The sequence below is a fragment of the Macaca thibetana genome, chromosome 16, assembly GCF_024542745.1.
Source record: "Macaca thibetana thibetana isolate TM-01 chromosome 16, ASM2454274v1, whole genome shotgun sequence".
Lineage (NCBI taxonomy): Eukaryota > Metazoa > Chordata > Mammalia > Primates > Cercopithecidae > Macaca > Macaca thibetana.
This window is the reverse complement of record NC_065593.1, coordinates 14,677,817-14,698,161: the sequence shown is the minus strand read 5'-3', so window position 1 is coordinate 14,698,161 and position 20,345 is coordinate 14,677,817. Positions and strand designations below refer to the sequence as shown.

General features: G+C 51.6%; 1 protein-coding gene across 1 annotated transcript in view; it reads right to left on the bottom strand.

Annotated features, from left to right (window-relative positions):
- Positions 1 to 485: 485 nt before the first annotated feature.
- Positions 486 to 20,345, bottom strand: part of SLC13A5 (solute carrier family 13 member 5) — a 28,502-nt gene continuing 8,642 nt past the window's right edge. Inside the window, exons 4-12 of the mRNA XM_050765332.1 lie at positions 19,286 to 19,464; positions 18,375 to 18,543; positions 16,517 to 16,639; positions 11,255 to 11,470; positions 9,598 to 9,698; positions 8,591 to 8,709; positions 6,210 to 6,371; positions 2,963 to 3,100; positions 486 to 1,766 (exon numbers count right to left, since the gene is read on the bottom strand). Coding sequence (XP_050621289.1) covers positions 1,635 to 1,766; positions 2,963 to 3,100; positions 6,210 to 6,371; positions 8,591 to 8,709; positions 9,598 to 9,698; positions 11,255 to 11,470; positions 16,517 to 16,639; positions 18,375 to 18,543; positions 19,286 to 19,464 — 1,339 coding nt within the window. The 3' untranslated portion in view covers positions 486 to 1,634. The remainder of the gene's footprint in view (positions 1,767 to 2,962; positions 3,101 to 6,209; positions 6,372 to 8,590; positions 8,710 to 9,597; positions 9,699 to 11,254; positions 11,471 to 16,516; positions 16,640 to 18,374; positions 18,544 to 19,285; positions 19,465 to 20,345) is intronic.

Genomic DNA, 20,345 nt, shown 5'->3' with positions numbered 1-20,345 from the left:
AATGAGAGCAAGAGCTGGACAGTGTGGTCAGGAATCATCCCACCCAAGGAACCAGACACATACTCGGTCCTTGATGGGGTTTCCTGAGGCTCTCATACTTTCTCCTGCCCTGGAAAATGCCATCCAGGAGCCCGTCTCTTTGCTACTGCCCCTCTTCCAGAGCAGCCCAAGAAGGAAATAAAACGGACTTGCGGGGAAAAGAAGGTGCTTGTCTCTCATGTCCGTCTCTTACAGGGGGGTTCTGAAGATTCCCACAGCCACTCTGGAGTTGTTGCCCCACTTTGGGGTCTTTGTCCAAGTAACTTCAAGTAGATTGGCCCACAGGCAGGGGTTGTTTGCTGAGAGACAAGCAATCCTGTTGTCACCAGCCACGGTTGTGAAGACCAGTCAACAAAGGAAAGGCTTTCCCAGGGGCTCAAACTCTGGCATGGAAGACTCTGAAGTGGCGTAGCCAGTCCAGGGAAATCTGGACAGTTGCTTTGGGGTCTTTGTCCAAGTAACTTCAAGTAGATTGGCCCACAGGCAGGGGTTGTTTGCTGAGAGACAAGCAATCCTGTTGTCACCAGCCACGGTTGTGAAGACCAGTCAACAAAGGAAAGGCTTTCCCCAGAGGAGCTCAAACTCTGGCATGGAAGACTCTGAAGTGGCGTAGCCAGTGGAAATTAACAGCTGTGTCCACTCTGGGCCTCAGGTGGGGAGGACCTAGATAGCCCACTGTGGCCCCCAGAGCACCATCACTGCCCATACTTGGAGTGTGATCCTAGCTATTTGGGGACGGCAGGGGAAGCATCTCCCGGAAAAGATGACCTGCCTGGGAGAAAAGGGGGACCCCCAGAGAGTGCCAGCCAGGGCAACTCGGCAAATGCTGGCCCAGACAACAGGGGACCAAGGAGTTGAAGGAGGCTCACTGGAGAGGTGGGACAGGGGTCCAGTCGATTAAAACAGAACAAGGCGACGAAGGGAGTAGGTCGGCCTGTGTTGCGCTGTGGGTGGGAAGCCAGGTGTCATCCTGAAGTTAGCAACTCAGATTCCTCATCCTTTGGTGGTGGCCACACGAGGAGTTCCCAGAGGCTCCAGAAAGTTCTGATTCCCACTCTCGCAGCGGGAGGTTGCGCAAGACCAGGCATTCTGTCCCTGGCTGGGGTGTCCCTTTCAGAGTGACAGAGATGATCTGAGGCTGCTCAAGGAGAGCCGGAAGGGGCATGGGCAAGGGTGGGTGGCTGTCTTACCTCTCAACCAGGGGGTCTGATTCCCATTTAAACTACCTAGGACGAAGCGAGTGAAAACCAGAGCCCCGTGTGGGGGATGCTTGAGGCAGAGCGGGTACAGGAGCCTGCATCTGATCCCTCAGCTACCTGCCCTCCCTCACAGAGATAATGGCAAGGCTTGGGAAAGATGGGTCCAGCACACCACTGAGGGGTTCCCTTCATTTCTGAGCCTGCCCTCCAGCTGCCCATGACCATCTCTGCATCCGAGCCTGGAAGAAGAGGTGGCCCATTGGCTGGGTTTTGGTGGTGTGTGGACATCATTGGGTCGCTTTGGGGTGTGAATCCCAAAACTCTGTACAAGGTGTGCCAGAAGGTTCGGTAGTCCTGAGGAGGGCGAGGGCTGTGTGCGTGGTCTTGTGGCTCTTCCTAAGTCTCAATATGTGTCACATTAGCCCAGTCAGGGAAATGATCCAAGTCAAATATGGCCCGTCCCCAGGTGTTGACAGCCAAAAACACACAGAAGACTCCAATTATGTTCATTACGACTCCTGTTTTCACCTGGAAAAGAGACAGCGTCAGAGTCAGTACCCTGAGGCCTCCTGGGAACTAGCGCTCTCAAAGAGGAGGACAAAGCGTCGGCTCACTGGACCTCAGTGTCCCCGTGCCATGCTCTGTCCCTGGCTGGGGTGTCCCGACCCCCAGGACAGAGCGACTTCATGTCCCCCAGGTATCCTCAGTGCTCAAGGCATCCCTGGGAAGTAGGCACAACAGATGGGTTCTCTATGCCCGTGAGCATTTGGAAAATGACCTCAGAGAGGTGACAGGAGGCAACAGCTTAGGCCATTCAGGGAAACGGTGACAGAGCCCAGTGTGTGAGTCCAGGTTCATTGCTCACCCCAGTGCCTTAACCATCCTACAAGGACGTGCCAGCTTCCCCATGGACCTCCTCAGGCTCTTTCTGATGCCCGCTCTGCAATCTTCCCTCATGATCACTAACCGTTGCTTCACTAGCCCGTTGTAGATATTTTACCGGGGACTGCAATCAAGTTTGCAGTTCATGGTTTCTGGGACCCACCCTATTTATGAAAACGCTCCTTGGAGTCCCCGAGATACCCAGCCGAGGTTCTGAGATAACGAACATCAAATGTCCAAGGGACATTTCTGGCCTCCTGGGCTCATACACTTGCCCCTTTCCCAGCCCAGAGCTGCAAAGCTGCCCTTCTCCCAGCAAAGGTGACAGAGCCAAGCCAGGCATGAAGAGTTCTCCCGCTGACTACATTTGTTTCCAAGGCATCATCTACTCCCAAGCAGTGGTCTCTCTCTTCCTCTCCCTGCTTCTGCCTCTTCAGACACCCCTACCAATCTCTGTGACTGTCACTCGCATCCCCTGCTGCCTAAGCCTGCCCTGCCTATCTTCATGGTTCTTGCTAATTTGTCAAGTCCATCCTTGGCCATGTGAGTCCCTCAGCCCCATCTTCACCCCTTCCAAGGACTCCCCTGGTGCCTGCATTGGCTTCTCCAGGTGGGAGAGTCTATAACCCACCTCAGAGAAAGAACAGTGTGTGAGGCTTGAGATCATCTCACAAAAAGAAGAAAAGCTCCCTTCTAAATGTCAGCAACGGCTACGGGTCTGGATGCTCCGTGGTATTCCCAAATCACGTGACATCGTTTCGAAACTCTGTCACTCATAAATGGGGCATCCCTTATGACAACAGCATTATAGTCCGATGGGAGTAAATAAAAACAGCTGTTACCATGTCAGCAACCTTGAGGTGCCCGTAGGTGAACACGATGGCATTCGGAGGGGTGGCCACAGGCAACATGAAGGCAAAGGAGGCGCTCAGGGTACAGGGCAGCATGACGTACAGAGGATTGAGGCCGATGGAGCGAGACTGCGGAAAAACACAGCACTGCAACATCACCGTAGAGAACACAGAAGCTCTTGGGGATGCGATTCTGAAAGGGATTCTCTGAATGTGCCGGGTACGTTTGAACCTCTGGGCCTCTGTCTTGATTCCTCTCCCTTTTGCCACGTCTCTAGCAGATAATTCCACCTACAGAGCACTGAAGGCTGCGTTTAGAGGTTACCTGCCCTGGAAGCCCTTACCCCCTCAATTCATTCCACATGTATTTCTTGGGCACCTACTATGTGCCAGAGACCATGCTCAGTACTTAGACTGTGCTCAACCTTACAGTGCCACGTGCACTTGTCTGTCTGTCCTGCCACAGACTGAGACAGCCTAGAGGCCAGGGACCACATCTTCTCTCCTGCATATAAATCTGTGGATGTGTGTGTTTTTATACATGCGTGGGGTCATTTTGCACATGGAATTTGGTAGCCCACCTTTTAAATTCTACACTTTAAAATTTAGCCACATCTAACAGCACCTATCAGAGAGTAGGCACTCATTAAATAGTTGTTGAGTGTATGAAAGAATGATATAATTCCTAAAATCTATCAAATCAATCATGTATCATGCAGATTTACATGCACATGAGGGCAGACACATGCAAACATGTTTGTTGCAACAATGTAATGGCAAAACGCAGGAAGCCAACTCAATGGTCATTAATAGCGGGATGATTAAAAAAAATATGACACATACAAATGATGGAATAGTATGCAGCTGTAAAGAATTGGATTGGTTTTTTGTGTCAATAAGGAAAGATCTCCAAGACCGATGGTTAGATTTTTTAAAAATTAAGATGTATGTCCAGGCGCAGTGGCTCATGCCTCTAATCCCAGCACTTTGGGAGGCTGAGGTGGGCGGATCACCTGAAGTCAGGAGTTCGAGACCAGCCTGACCAACGTGCTGAAACCCCATCTCGACTAAAAATACAAAAATTAGCCCGGCAAGGTGGCGGGTGCCTGTAATCTCAGCTACTCGGGAAGCTGAGGCAGGAGAATCGCTTGAACCCAGGAGGTGGAGGTTGCAGTGAGCTGAGATCACACCATTGTACTCCAGTCTGGGTGACAAGAGTGAAACTCTGTCTCAAAAAAATAAATAAATAAAATAAAAATAAGATGTGTAATGACTATAGAATGATACCTTTTATTTAAAAAGAATGTGTGTGTGTGTGTGTGTGTGTGTGTATAATATCCAGAAAGATACCTGAGAAATTAATAACAGAGGTCATCTCTAGGGAAAAGGCTAGAGGATTAAGGTCTGTATACATCTTTGCATTATTAGACATTTTTAGCCATATATCATCTGCAATTTAAAAAATCTATACTATGAGCATGTTCCCATTTTATTACCCTTTGAAACTGATTTTTAATGGCCTGATAGTGTTACATTACATGAATATATGATAATTTATTTCAGCAAACCCCCTTTTACTATGGATATATTTGTATAATAATTCTGTCATACATCATCATAACATATGTTGGTAGGGATCTCTGATTACTTCCCTAAGAGATATTCCCAGACACGAAATTGCTGAGTCAACGGGTCTGAGCAGGTTTAATGTTTTGGTTCCCCGACCATCCTCATTTTCCTGGCTGTGGGTACCTCATGGTGTCTGCACCCCACACTCCTCTGCAGCCCAGCCCAATGACCATCACCTTTTCCTTTCTCATAGGTGGGCGTGAGACAGGAGTGTGATGGGCCTTAGAGGTAGCTGGGGGAAATTTTACTTGGGGTTCCTGGTTCTAGCAAAGCTTGTTTTCAAAGAGCCTGTTAGGGCCTGCATTTTCCTGGTTGGGGCCCTCGGTGCTCCCAGTTAGGGCTGGAGATGACAAAGCCAGGGTCTCTGCTAGGAGAGAGGAGGCATCACCACCACGTGCCTTGCCTAGCATCAAAGGTGCTCCTCCTACCGCGCATCTGTTTGGACAGTCTGCTTAGGAGAAGAGGAGACAGACCACTTCGTTATTTTTAACACTTTCACCTCCTTGCTATTTTTAACACTTTCATCTTCACTTGGAAGAGAAAAAAAAAAAACACCACTTAGGTTTGCTTTTTATACACACGGACACCCAGGCAGCTGAACGGAAATTCACCACCTTCAATCCTGTGTCCAGGCCCTCTGGAAATCTGTCTCCCAATTCCAGAATAATGACAGCCTCTCCCATGCTCATTTTGTAGTCTACAGAGGCTTTTCACAGCCCTCATCTTACGTGGCCATCAGCACAGCTCTCAGAGGAGAGAACTGAAGGGCCATGTTCAGAGATCCCACATCTTGAACTCGGGTCTTCTGACTGCGAGACCAGGGATCTTTCCATACTACCCTGAAGCGGGTGTGTCTTTGCAATGGATGACAGAAGGAAATGCAAAAAAAAAAAAAAAAAAAAAAAAAAAAAAAAAAAAAAAAGCCACTGATTTTCCTATAAGCTCTCCTTTCTTCTCAATCCCAACCCAAAAACATGCTTGTCCATAGAACAGAATGCTTTAGCCTGGCACTCAGCAGCTTTTCCCACAACCAACAGCTACCCCTCTCAATTCTCCAGGATCCCTTATCCCTGTGCTCACCAAGCAAGGCTTCCAGGAGTCCTCGGTCATGTGCACCATTGCCTTTACTTGTGCTGCTCCATCTTCCCAGAATTCTCTCTCCCCTCCTACCTACTCCCAAGTCCCCACTCCTCCAAGGCCTCTTCCTGGGGGGTTCCAGCCAGTGGTGCTCCCGGTCTGCAGTCCTCCCGCACACCTGTGCTACATGCTCAGAGACCATGGCACTGGCCTGCTCCTCCTTAGCCCAAGTCCTGTCTCCCCAGCTTGAAAAACAATCCAGTTAGATTTATAAAATAAACTTGAGCACTTGGTCCATGGTTGGTGCTTTGGTCAGCACGAGGGGTACAAAGAGGAGTGGCAAAGCAGCAGAGGCCTCAGGGGCAGAGGCTTCCAGGGTGCACAGATCCATGTCACAGCCAGACCCAGGTCTCCAAAGCCTGGTCTGACTCTGGCCTGGATATCGCTGCCTCGTCAGGGACCCACAACATGGCCATGGGTTGGCGGCTTCCTGTGAAGTGGAAGGGCCCCTCCCCACCATCAGGTTACTTACCATGGAGGCAAAGATGGGCAGGAACAAGGTGGTGGTGGCCACGTTGCTTGTGCACTCAGTGAACACGGCAACAAGCAAGGATAAGATCAAGGTGATGGCTGCTGCGGGCACTGCATGCAAGGGCTCCATCTGCTTCCCCATCCACACGGACAGCCCCGAGGCCTGGGAAGCACCAGGAGGGCAGTCATCTGAGGGCTCCCAGCTTGCAGTTCCTTCAGGGCCAGAGCAAGCTTGGCCCGTCCTCCCCTCCCCACCCTGTTTCTCTACACCTCATAGGTGACCTCATCCATTCCCACCATTTTCATTCCCATCCTCACTCTGCTGTCTCCTAAATCTGTATTTCCAGCCAGCTGGCCTACTAGGTGGATTTACATACCCCTACGCCTTCTGGAAGTGTCCACCCAGATGTCCCAAGAGCACAATAGACTCAAATGCTCCACCCGGCATTCATCCTCCATAGACCGGAATCTGCTTCTTTCTCTGGGCCTCCCAGTCTGGTGAAGGGACTCACCATCCACCAGCCATCCAGCCCAGTAGGCTGGGAGTCATGCTGCTGGTCTCTGTTCCCCTCCTTCCTTAAACCTAGTCAGTCACCAAGTCACCCAAATGTCTCACATCCATCTCCTCCTCAGCCCTCCACAGTTTTGGAAGCTCAGAAGAATGATTTCAGCCAGAAATTGAGGGTTTAGATTTAGGGCTTTAGGCTGAGAAGAGATTGTCCAGGGAGAGAATGAAGTGTGAAAAGAGGAGAGGCCAAGGACAGAGCCTGGGCAGATGCTCTTATTTCGGGGAGAACAGAGGAGAAGTCAGCAATGAAGGCTGAGCAGGAAGAGTCCGAGTCCGAAGTAAAGCTGGAGACTGTGCTGAGCTGGGGGCCAGAGGAGGAGAGAAAGTCCACAGAGTCCAAAGTTCTGAGCTTGAGTGAGATGAAGGCTGCAGAGTCTCCGCTAGCTCTCCTCCAAGCCCTGCCCATCCCAGGCCCCCACTCCAGACATCAGAGTGATTTCCTCAAGTGCAGATCTGACCAACTCACTCCCTGGCCTCAGTCCTTCAGTGGCTGTCTACTGCCTTCACAATCAAGTCCACACCCCCCTATCTTGGGGCCCTCAGAGAAGTGGTTTCTGGTAGCCTCACCAGCCTCCTCTTCTACTTCTCCTCAGCTAAATACCTCACATTTTCCCCTCACCTGTGTGCCACTTCCTGAAATGCCTTTCCACATATGTGCCCCTCCCTAGTCTGTGAAGTCTGTCACTAACAGGGACCATATCTCAATCTCCTCTGTAATCTCTGTGCCTGGCCTAACACTAGAGACATAATAGGAATGTTGGATGGATGGATGGATGGATGGATGGATGGATGGATGGATGGATGGATGGATGGATGGGTGGATGGATGGATGGTTGAATGAGTGGATGGATGGATGGATGGATAGATGGGTGGATGGATGGATGGTTGAATGGGTGGATGGATAGATAGATGGGTGGATGGATGGATGGATGGATGGATGGATGGATGGATGGATGGATAGATGGGTGGATGGATGGATGGTTGAATGAGTGGATGGATGGATAGATGGATGGATGGATGGACAGATGGATGGATGGATGGTTGGATGGATGGATGGATGGATGAAGACATGAATAGATGCATGGATGAATGGATGGAGAGGTGACTAGATAGATGGATTTGTTCACCCCCACAAAAACTTAGCACCCACTAGGCACCAGGCTGTGTCCTAGATATTGAAGAAACAGCAATAACAAGACCAAGTCTGTCTATTACACTCCTGGATGGCTGGGCGGATAGATGGTTGGTTGGAGGACAGCAGCAGCAAGCTGGCTCATCTCTCCTTCTGGTTCATTTCTATCCCCAGGAGGGATAGAAGGAGGTAAAGAAAGTTATATTTTTGTGTATTTTCCAACATGTTCTTCTCTTCCTATGCTGCTACATACTTAGCTAAAGAAAAATTTTGAAGTAGCTACCATGTTAACAAAGAGTTCAGCCAGTAGAAGGACCAAAGGTAGTAGCAAACAATATTGACAAGGACTGGAAAGAAAGATTTCCCTCAGACAAATCAAAGCAGAGATTATGGTGATCAAACCCCAGAGGGTACCTGACAGTGTCCTCTGCCTCTCTTGGCTAACCACGGTCACTCATTCCCTCATTCCTGCAATCGCTCAAAGGTTACTTTCTGTCTTCCAGGCCCTATGTGTGGTGTAGAGTTCCTAGATTACAAGACAGAGCCCATGTCCTCAAAGAACGTGCGATTGTACGAAGGATGTAGGCATAGAAACACACAAGCCCATGGACGGAAGGGAGGAGAAATGCCACCCTCTTGACCAAGAAGAGGGCTCTGGGCAGCCTGTGGCTGGAGAAGTTACCTCGGATCCTTTAGCCAGAGCAAATCCGCCCCCTAGTAGCAGCACGATGCCCCAGGGCACTTTCTCCTGGGTTACCTTCCAGTCCAGCAGGGGAGGGGGATAAAATGGAGTTTTCCTTTCTGGGAAGAAAAATAAACACACACACACACACACACACACACCAGAGCATCATTAGGAGACAAAAGAAATCTAATCAAGGGGGAATAAAGCTGTTAAGGACAATGAGGTACCACCTCCTACCTATAAATTAGCTAAAGTTTACAATAATATATACATTGCTGGTGAGGATATGGTGAAACTATTACACACTTTCCTAATAGCATCATAAATTGGTATAACCTTTTTGAGAAGCAATTTGGCCATACATTTTAAGGGCCATTAAGACTTTATATTCTATCACCCCAGCAATGTTACTCCTAGAAGTTTATCCTAAAGAAAAAATACCCTTAAACGAAAAGCTATAGAGAAGAAAACATTAATTTATGAAAATAAATTCAAAACAGCCAAAATGTTCTATAACAGCAGAATGATTGCAACCCCTCAGTGCAATATAATGCCATTATTAGAGAAAATATATTTGAAGGCTGTAGCAATAGTAGGCAATGTTTATAGTGTAATATCAATCAAAAGCGGAAGAAGAAACAACAAAGAAATAGGATTCAAACGGTGTGTGTTTTGATTATAATGTAATAGATAGGCATATTAGCAAAGGCTGAGAGGAAGAGAGAAAACAAAAAATTGCTGAATGGAAATCAGTGTTATGGAAAATTTGAAACATTTTCGGTTCCTGTTGTAATATAGATAAAATTTCAAATGTTAAATTCAAATGTTAAAAAGCAAAAAGGAGATTTTGCACTAAATAATACCACCAGTAGCTTGAAAGCCACTGTCTCCCAGGCTTTATCTGGGAGGCACTGTCTCCTTCTAGGGCCCAGGGAATCCCATAATGACCCTTTGCTTCCAGGGCTCCAGTCCCGATGACTGGGCCATCAGAACAGGAGACTTACCTTCCTCAGTCTGGTTGCAGAAGTTAAACTTGGGCTTCTGTGAAGGCACAATGAATAGCAGGGTGGCCACAAAGATGGCCACAGTGGCATCGGAGACATACCTAGGTGGAGAAGAGCACAGTTCAGGTGCTGCAGAGACAGTCACTCAACAAACCCATCCGAACTCTGGCAGTTCTGTGTCCAAATGCTCCTATGCAAAGAAACAGGCTCACATAGCCCTAAAAGTCAAGGTCAAGAGTGGTGGTCGGGCGCAGTGGCTCACACCTGTAGTCCCAGCACTTTGGGAGGCTGAGGCGGGCGGATCACGAGGTCAGGAGTTCAAGACCAGCCTGGCCAACATAGTGAAACCCCGTCTCTACTAAAAATACAAAAAAGTAGCAGGATGTGGTGACGGGCGCCTGTAATTCCAGCTACTCGGGAGGCTGAGGCAGGAGAATTGCCAGGAGGTGGAGGTTGCTGTGAGTCGAGATCATGCTATTGCATTCCAGCCTGGGTGACAGTGTGAGACTCTGTCTCAAAAAATAAAAATAAAAAGATAAGAGTGATGTGGTAGACTGAATCCTGACTGGAAATCAAAATGCCCATACTCTTGACCACCAACTTTGGGTGATTCTAAGCAGCCTAATTCCCCCTCTCAGCATGCATTCTCCATAGGTGTATTTCAGGACCTCTTCTTGACCAGGTTCTCCAGAATTCTGGGTTCACCAGGATGACCACGAAGACTTTGGTGCTGACCCAAGCCTACCTTCCAAACGAAATGGCCATCATAGGCAGCATCTCCCTGCCCACATCTTCTGCCTTTTCTAGGATGTACATGTTTCTCATCCTTTCTTACATTCTGACAATGTCTTAGCCAGGAAAGAAACCACATGTACCCCCTTTGCCAAGTCTCTGTCTATGAAGCTCCCTAGATGTGTGTCTTTGAAGGGATTTGACCAGATGTGAAGATAAGAAAGGGAAGATGGCAGAGCAGAGATTTGGAAGCCAGAGCTCTGGGAGCCCTACTCCCAGTCCAAGAAATCTCTCACATCACAGCTCTGGACACCCCTGCCTGGCCAAGGATTTTCTGCTCAGCCTACTCAGGGAGGAGAGGATATCACAGGAACACATTTGGGGTCTTATTGTGAAGCTTGGTCAGAAAACAAAAATAAGTCATGAAACCACAAAGTGCTCTCTGAAACCCAGCTCCCAAAAAAGGAGAAGTCTTGACCAAGCAAGAGTGCCTGGGCCACATTCCTCTTGCCACCTGTAGCCGAGAACAGCAGCATTTAGGCACCAGTGCACTAAGCCAGTGATGTGGGTTTTAAAAAAAATTTTATTTTTATTTATTTATTTTTTTGAGACAGAGTCTGTCTGTGTCGCCCAGGCTGGAGTGCAATGCCATGATCTCGGCTCACTGCAACCTCCGCCTCCTGGGTTCAAGTGATTCTCTTGCCTCAGCCTCCTGAGTAGCTGGGACTACAGGCACCTGCCACCACGCCTGGCTAATTTTTTGTATTTTTAGTAGAGATGGGATATCACCTTGTTAGCCAGGATGGTCTCGATCTCCTGACCTCAGGTGACCCACCCACCTCGGCCTCCCAAAGTGCTGGGATTACAGGTGTGAGCCACCGCGCCTGGCCCTAAGCCAGTGATTTCTATTGAATCAAAGACTTACTTTGTCTCACCCTCCACCCAGGCGACAGTCAGCCAGCCGGGCATGAAGCCGGGGTCTCGGGAGAACCACAGGACGACCAGCAGGAAGAAGCAGATCAGGACGTTGATCTCCGCGAAGGACAAGGGCCCCAGCTTCCGGTATTCCTCCTGCAGCACCTTGAGGGCAGCCTTCTCGTTTTTCTTGCTCTCTAGCCCGCAGCCCCAGGACTTTTTAAAACTGGAGAATGCAAAGATGAGAGAAGGGCAGGGCAGACTGGTTGGCTCAGGTGCTGGTCAGATGGAGCCTAAATGTTCTACAGCAGAATGTAGCAAAAAGACACATAATGCTGTCCTCGTCGGCTATGGGGCCTGGAGAAAGGCCCTTCCTGCCTCTTTCCTCCTCCCGTTCCTCCATCCCAGAATGTAGTAGGGAAAAGTCTCTGTAGAGAGCCTAGAGGGTCTTGGCAGGTGCCCAGCCACCTGGAGACTGGCTGCTCCAGGGTCACTTGGGGGAAGGCCATAAGAAGTTCCAGAGCCTGTGCAAGGTGGGATCAGGGCTCCCTCACACGCTCCCCAAGTCTTCCTCCTTCCACCTCAGCCTGGAGCTGCCTTCGATGGTGTTGGGATGCCAACCGCCATCACCAAGGTGGCTCAGGGAGATGCAGGGAGTGAGTATGAACCCTGGCAGACAGGGCTAGTCAGGGGCAGAATGGTCCTTGTGTTCCCTGGAGCTGGAGGTGCAGGATTAGGGATCCAGGAGACCCTGGGGTTAGCAGCAGGCATGGCTAGGGCAGGAAGGAAGCCAGCCCAGGATGGGTGCCCCCATCCTGGATGGGACCCTTGGGACCAGTATCCATTGTCCAGGGTGCCCTGCAGGGCCTTCCCTAAGGTGGTGTTGGCATGAGGAGGCAGGGAGGAGAGGAGGTTCTTGGAGGAGGTGTAGAGGGGAGCTCAGCTGTGGACAGGGGATAACTGGGGCCACTGTGCACAGGACAAAGGCCTTAAGGTATGCTGAAGAGTCCATTCACACATTCCAGTTCCAGCCACTGTTGGTTTGAAGGGGTGGGCAAGGCCAGGAGTATTGTCCTGGAGAGCCCTCCCTTGTGAGAGCCCTCCCTTGTGAGAGCCCTCCTGGGGGCCCTGAGACATAATCAGAGGAAGGCAGGGATTGATGGAATAGGATCTCATTCCTGGAGCCAGTGCTGGATGTGAACAGCCTTGGAGAGTGTGAGGGCCAAGTGTTGGTGTGATGGTGGCTTGGCCTGGTACATAGGGGCACCAGGACATCAGGCCACAGCTTTCTGGGGGTGCTCAGGGGTCAGAAAAGGAGGCAACACTGATGGGATCTCAGGTCTGCACCGTTGGCTATCATTTCCCTGCTGGGCAAGGGGGCAAGGCTGTGTGTCCTGAGGGCTACCTGCTAGGGACACTCTCCCGACATCGGGCATGGGGATGGCTCCGCTGTGTAAGACGGGGCCTCTCTGCGGTCACGCCCTTGGCTTGGTAAAGTTTGTGCTCTACTAAGCACCTATCTGCTGCCACCTGTCGTCCTAGAGATTCTGGGGCTCAGCCAGGGGCTTCAGGTTTCCAGCATAAGGGGTGACCTTGGTATTACTAGTGGCCCAGGAGCCAGAGCCTGCATTTGGTGCTGGCGGCTCATCCCCAGCACCACAGTAGCTGCAGATTCAGGGGCTGCATGGAGTATGTAACCGTCCAGTGCTGGTGCCCCACAGTGGTACCGCTAAGCCTTCAGAGTCTCTCGTGCTAAGCAGCTTTGCTCTCATCTCTGGGTTAATTTCATCTGCTGATGACTAGGCTGGCATGAGATGCAAGTAAATTGGTCCAGTTGGCCTGTGAGGGGCCTAGGTCAGGGTCAGGGGGTGGGGACCACAGTGTCCTGCAGCAGAACAGCCTTCACCATGATGCACCATGGTAAACTTGGACTGAATGTGCTGCAGAGCCAAGAAGAGGGGAAAGATCCTTGAGCTTTGCATGCCTCCGCCCTGGCAGGGGTCCCAAAGAACCCTCATCACTATTACAGGAGGTGAGCCTGGTTGGGACAGTTACATATAACCAGTAATAATATCCCATGTAGTTCTTGGGGGACCTGGAGTGGGGTCTGGCCCTTTTGGCTACATATAGCCTACGAGGCTACACGAGGCTCCTCAGCAAGATAGTTTTTCTGGATTAGGCTAGAGGCCGAGACCTTAACCCCGTTCTCCACGATCGTTCAGATGAGGAACTCAAGTGAGGGCAGAGCCGACAGTGGATCTGCTTCCTGCAGCTGAGACAGGTGCTCCCTGGGCTCAGGTGGGGAGGCCCATGAGGCCACAAAGGCAGGCAGGGACTACCAGGTCCTAGTTTGTGGCAGGACGTGGCCTGGGCCAGAGCACTGCTCCCATTACTCAAACCGAATGTAAAAGCTGTCCTCTACCTTCCAGATCTGGAACCAAAACAAAGCTCCTGTGAGCCACCACGGCCAGCCACACTGTGTGCATCCAAACCAGAGTGGCCCGTCGGGAAGGGGTGGGACTGGACTGCAGCCACACACCCCACCATGAGCATGCTCAGAAGACCCCTGTGCAGACACTCTCAGGCTCCCCTGCCAGTTAACGAGAGCTGAGAAAGGCCGTGCCAGGCTGGGTGGACTCAGCTTCAGGTTCTTGGCTGCGAGTCTCCAGGGGCCTGACATCCACCTCTGGCCAGACAAGAAGCGGATAGTGCCCTTTTGGCCCCAGCGCCATGCTGTCTCCCTCCTCTTTCTCAGCAGGCCTTGTGGTTCTAGGGCAACCTCGGGCCCCAACTAGTGCTTGCGACACCTGGTCATGCTTAGGTCTGGAGGCAACTAAGGGCAGCAACCCTCAGCCTCCCCAAAAGCAGATGCCATGCGCAGTGGAAGCCAAAATGCCTGGGTTTAAGTCTCAGTCCCCCTGCTTCCCTGTGACACACCCCTGTGTCGACTACATAACCTCTCCATGCCTCAGCGGCCTTGTCTGTAAATTGGGAATAATAATAATAGTGCTGACCTCACAGGTTGTTGTGAAAATTAAGTTTAAGAGTGCTTGGGCCAGGCGAGGTGGCTCACATCTGTAATGCCAGCAATTTGGGAGGCCAAGGAGGGCAGATCACCTGAGGTTAGGAGTTCAAGACCAGCCTGGTCAACATGGCAAAACCCCGTCTCTACTAAAAAATACAAAAATTAGCCAGGTGTGGTGGTGGGTTCCTGTAATTCCAGCTACTTGGGTGGCTGAGGCAGGGGGAATTGCTTGAACCCAGGAGGTGGAGGTTGCAGCGAGCTGAGATTGCACCACTGCACTCCAGCCTGGGCGACAGAGCAAGACTCTGTCTCAAAAAAAAGAAAAGAAAAGAAAGAAAAAGAGCACTCGAAATTGTGTCTGGTACATAATGAGCACTCAATAAATGTTGGTCATTATTATTTCTATTGCCCCATGAGAAGACACACATGGTCACCTGCAGCAGGTCCAGGACCATCTCCTGAGCGACCTGTTCGATGGATGCGAGCAAATGAATAGGACTTTGGCCCTGGTGCAGATGCAAGAGGCAGGGCAAAGACAGCTACTGTCAAAGTCAAACTGGGTGGCCAGGCAGCCATGAAAACAGTTTCCCCTGTCCCGTCCATGGGCAGGACAGAGTGGGGTTTGGGCAATGATCATTAATATTGTTATTCTTACTATCATTATTATGATTGTTTTGAATGTGTATAGCAACTTTTTTTTTTTTTTTTTTTTTTTTTTTTTTTTTTTTTTTTTTTTTTGAGACAGAGTCTTGCTCTGTCGCCCAGGCTGGAGTGCAGTGGCATGATCTTGGCTCACTGCAACCTCCACCTCCCGGCTTCAAGCAATTCTCCTGCCTCAGCGTCCCGAGTAGCTGGGGTTACAGGCGTGCACCACCACGCCCAGCTAACTTTTGTATTTTTAGTAGAGACAGGGTTTCACCATGTTGGCCAGGCTGGTCTTGAGCTCCTGACCTCAGGTGATCCGCCCGCCTCGGCCTCCCAAAGTGCTGGGATTACAGGCGTGGGCTACCACGCCTGGCTAATTTTTGTATTTTTAGTAGAGACGGGGTTTCACCATGTTGGCCAGGCTGGTTACAAACTCCTGACCTCAGGCGATCTGCCCACCTCGGCCTCCCAAAATGTTGGGATTACAGGTGTGAGCCATCGCGCCCGGCCTGTATAGCAACTTTTTAATAGGAGTTTTCAGAACAGTTCCTCCTTCAGAAGAAAACTTAGGAAAATTCCCTATTTTCCCCGTGAAATCACGGGTTTCCGTGGGCACTTCTGCCTCGCAGCTTTGGAGTCTCTTCCCTCTGGTCACACATTCCCCTGGTTTGACTTGACTCGAACTCCCTGTAGACGGAGGCACAGAGCACATGCACTTAACTCAGAGCTGAGTACTTTCCATCCTGCTGTGGTCTCATCACCTTTGCACCACAGATAAATTTGTGTGTTTTAGAAAAACAATAACTTTTCTTTTTAGCTATTTGTCAGCCACGGGTCATGGTTTCTGTCCAAAGTCTGGCTGCCATCAAAGGTGACCCCTGATGAACCTGCTTGTGTGCTAGGAACAGGAAGGTAAACTTTCTAGGACCTGTACACTACTGGGAACATCAGACGTACTCCGTAAATGTCTGGGTTTGGTTGTAATCACTCCTGGTTTTACTCGACTTAAACTTCCCGTGCATTGAGGCACAGAGCATATGCGCTTAGCTCAGAGCTAAGTCACAGGTTTGCCGTGACCTGGCCTGATGAACCCACACGGCCAAGAGGAAGCTCATCCAGCAATGTCGAACTGGCACGTGGGGACCAGCTTATCTTTAATTGCTTTAACCTGCCTGCTCTTGTTCCCTGTGCTGGGAGCTGTGTGGGGTGTCTGGCATCAGAGTGGCTCTGGAGGAATTCAAAGTCACTGGAACCCAAACGCAGATACTAAAGGACAGGACTGTGATATGCCCAGGGGCCACTCAGAGATGGAATGGGGGTTGGAGGGAAAGTCAGGGAAGCAGCATTTGAGCTAGCCTCGAAGGCTGAGGAGGTGGGAAGGTAGAGAATGGCATTCCAGGAAGACGGGACCACGTGTGCGCAAAGCTCAGCGAGCAGCCTGGGCTGGAAGGAACAGGAGGGCAGACTAGCAGGAGACGGGGCTGGAGAAAGATCAGGGTCAGACGCGGAGGACTTTGTAAACCTGCCTATTGAGTCTGAAGGCTCTTCTGCAGCTTGGAGGCATAATTAGGTATAATGAGGCCGTGAGCGGCTCAAACTTACTTGAATCTCATGTAAGCAAACTGGAGCCACAGCCAGGCGAACAGCAGCATCACCAGCATATTGGGAAAGGCAAATGCAAACCAGGAGGCAAAGTTCACGAGGTCCTTGCTGTCGGGAAACAACCTGCAAGGAGACACCGGTCCCCACCTCAGATGCTGAGCCGTGGCAAGCCAGCCTGGCCCTGTGCGTGGGGGTGGAGCAGCAGCTGGGCCCTGAGCGGCGGGCCTGTGTGGGGGCCATGTCCTCCTGGGGTCTAGCCTGTGGCCGGCGCAGTGGCTCACACCGGTAATTCCAGGACTCTGGGAGGCCGAGGTAGGTGGATCATAAGGTCAGGAGTTTGAGACTAGCCTGGCCAACATGGTGAAACCCTGTCTTCACTAATAATACAAAAATTACCCAGGCGTGGTGGCGGGCGCCTGTAATCCCAGCTACTCGGGAGGCTGAAGCAGGAGAATCGCTTGAACCCGGGAGGCAGAGGTTGCAGTGAGCCAAGATCGAGCCACTGCACTCCAGCCTGGGCAACGAAGCGAGACTCTGTCTCAAAAAAAAAAAAAAAAAAAAGAAAGAAAAAGAAAAGAAAAATACACCTTTTATACACATGCATGTAATTTGACTGATAGCTCTGGGGATCCACAGAGCCCTCAGCAATCTCATCCTGTGGGTTTCTGCAAAGGATGGTCCCCTGACTTAGCAAAGCAAATCTCAAAATCTTCCCAGAGTGGAGGCTGGAGGAGGGCCACTTCCGCCGCAGGCCCCATCTCCCATCCCTGGGGCTCTGCTAGCCCCAGGGGCTGCCTCTTTTAGCTCAAGAATGTCAAAGCAGACGCAGAGCTTTCCCCACTCAGCCCAGACAGGCTGCTCTTCCCAAAGAAAGTTACTGGAGAACTGTAAGGATATCATTACAGAAAACACTCCCGAAATTAAAACAAACGGGTTGTTGAACCTCAAGTTTCTGCCCAGCCAGGCTCCAGACCTGTCCTTTCCACCTCTCAGCTCCTGCACCCACTGCCCTCCCCACCCCTGTCCAGGCTCCTGTCTACAAAGGATGGCACCACCTTGTTTTTGTTCCTGCCCACTCCAATTAGTACATACCTCAATTAATACGTTTATTTACCAGACATGCCTGGAAGCCCCAGGCACCTTGCCACCCTCAACAGACCATGACTACCCCGTGGCAGGGTCCAGGTTCCTCTCCCTCTTGTGATCCCAGCCCCACCCAGCAGGAGGCCAGGTACAGAAATGGGGTCCTCATGGCCTGCATCCCTTTGTGGCCAAGGCTGGAAAGTTCCACACCACCCCATGGTTCACCTGTACACCTCACAAGGGGACCTGTCACCTCAAAGGCAGTCAGTGGGACTATAAGGAGGCAGTGAGGCAGTGAATGACCCAACCCCAGCCCTTCATACCATCTGTAGACCTCAGATATCACGGCACCATCACCATTGGCCACCAAAGGCAGTGAGCCAAGGGAGTGGTGGGGAGTCTTTTAGAGGTGTCTGTTTTCTACAAGTTTCAACAAAGGACCCAGCATCTGGAAGTACATTGTCATCTGCCATGCCTTTAGCTCAGCGTTCAATCCACACTCGCTCCCTGAGCCAGAATCCCTGAGCCCAGGGCAGGTGGTGGCTCTTGCGTCATAGCAGAAAGCAGACTTGGATGTTGGCTCCCCTGGCATCAGTAGGGGTGCCAGGACACAGAGGCTGGATGGGGCCACATCTTTCCACCCCTGCCAGGCTCCCAGGCCAGGTCTGGCTGCCCCGAGCTCCAGGACTCTGCGGAGGAGCAGAGAGAGATGGGCAGGTCCCTCCAGCCCCGGTACCCACTTTGTAGTCCCCAGAAGGTGTGACCAAGGACTCACTCGTTCATCTGGCCCAGGAGCACCACGTTGGGTCCCGTCCCGGTCAGGGTGGCAGTTCCCCCGATGCTGGCCGCGTAGCAGATGCACAGGGTCATGGCCTTGCACAACCTATTCCAGTCTTGGTCCTCCTGCTGCCCCAGAGCGGGGCCTTCAAAAACCACTTGGCTCCCTGTGGTGGGCACAGCGCTGTCAGCTGAGCCGGTCTTGGGGGCTGCCTGCCCAGCCCCGGCTCCTGACTCTGCTGCTGACCTGAGGATTGGGAGATCCCAGCTCTGCTGATTTAGATGCCCCACTGGGCTCCATAAGAGTTGTTGGCAGGGATGTGCCCAATTCCTCTCTGTAAGCCCCAGGACCTTGCCCTGGGTCTGGCAATCAGGCCGTCAGCCACAGACCCTGAGTCTACTGCTCTGGGCTGGGGATGGTAAGGGGACATGGCAGACGGCATGGCAGATGCTGACTTGCCTCCCTCAGCTTGGCACCTAGCAGAGAAGCAAGCATGGGACACCAAGTCCAAGACCTATGGGAGCAGAGAGCGGAAGGATTTGAGCTGCTCGAGGAGGTCAGAGAAGGCCTCCTTGAGGATGAGCAGGAGTAGCAAGGAGTGAGGGGCGCCCGTAAGTGCTCGCAAGATGCCCGAATGAATAATCAGGTGAACGCACTGATTTCTGCAACTGATGGGAACCGAGGGTGGGACTTTGTTCAAAGCTCTATTAAAGGATCTAACTTTTATGCAATAATCCCCTTCCTAAAACTTACGACAACAGTAGTTTCTATTTTTTTTTTTTCTCTATGCGTGTTTAAAGGAGGGTTCCAGGAAGCAGACAGGGAGAAGGGGGTGGCCAAAGCATGTGCCAGCAGAGGGAGGGGAAGGCTGCTGTTGTGGCCTGCCAGTGCCCTGGCCAGGGGCTCACCTGGCAGCTCACTGGCCTTGCCCTTGTCCACCAGCTCCAGGCCGGCCTCGGTGGCTGCACTCGTGGCTTCCATCTGCTGCAATATGGCCTCCACAATGGGCACCATCATGGCCGTGGTTGCCGTGTTACTGATCCACATGGACAGGAAGGCGGTGACGCCCATAAAGCCCAGCATCAACCTGCAGAGGAGGGGCAGGGAGGAAAGCCAGAGAATCCCCACCCCACCCCCATACTTCCTGGGAAGCAGCTGGGGACTGGGTCCAGCCCTGCAGGGATGCACAGGTGTTGAGGCCAATTCAAGATCGGATATTCGAATAGGGATGACAGTTTGAGAGCCTCCCTTCCCTCCCTCCTTCCCTTCTTTGCCTCCTCCATTCCTCTCTCCCTCCCGCCTCTCCCACACACATTCCTGATGTCTACTCTGCTTGCTTCTGGGGTTACCAAGAGGCCTCAGATCCAGTCGTGGTTGTAAGGAGCACCCCTGCCCCACCATCCAGCAGGGGAAGCCCAGGCAACCAGATGGTGCCAACTCAATATGAGCTTGCCCTGGGGTATGCCGGAATACCCCTACGTGCAGGCAGCCCCAGCTTCCCACTTCTGGCTAGGAAATTCCCACCCACTCCCAAACCCTGCCTCACCTCTCAGAAGTTCAGAAGGGCTAAGCAGAGTAGGGGTAAGGTGAGCTGGGGAGGGAGCTTGGGAAAGTGTGACTCTTCTCCCGCTGCCACTCCCTCCCCACCATCTCCCCTCCGCCCCCGCATATACACTTTGACCCCTCCATGCTGCAGTGGAACTGATCACACAAACAGTATTCAGAAAATACACTCCCTTTGCTTATAACCCCTGCTCCCTTCTCTGCCGTCTATCAGGAAGACTCCTCATGGTCCTTCAGAGCCTGCCCAAGCAACGTCCCTCGCCCGGGACCACCCTCTCAGTGTGCGCCAGGTGGGGCTGGTCTGGCCATTCTCAATCCTCCCGCTTACTCTCATCATCGCTGCGCTGGGTTCAAAGCACCTGTTTCCACGTCTGCTCTCTCCTTAGGCTGTGAGTAGGGCAGGGC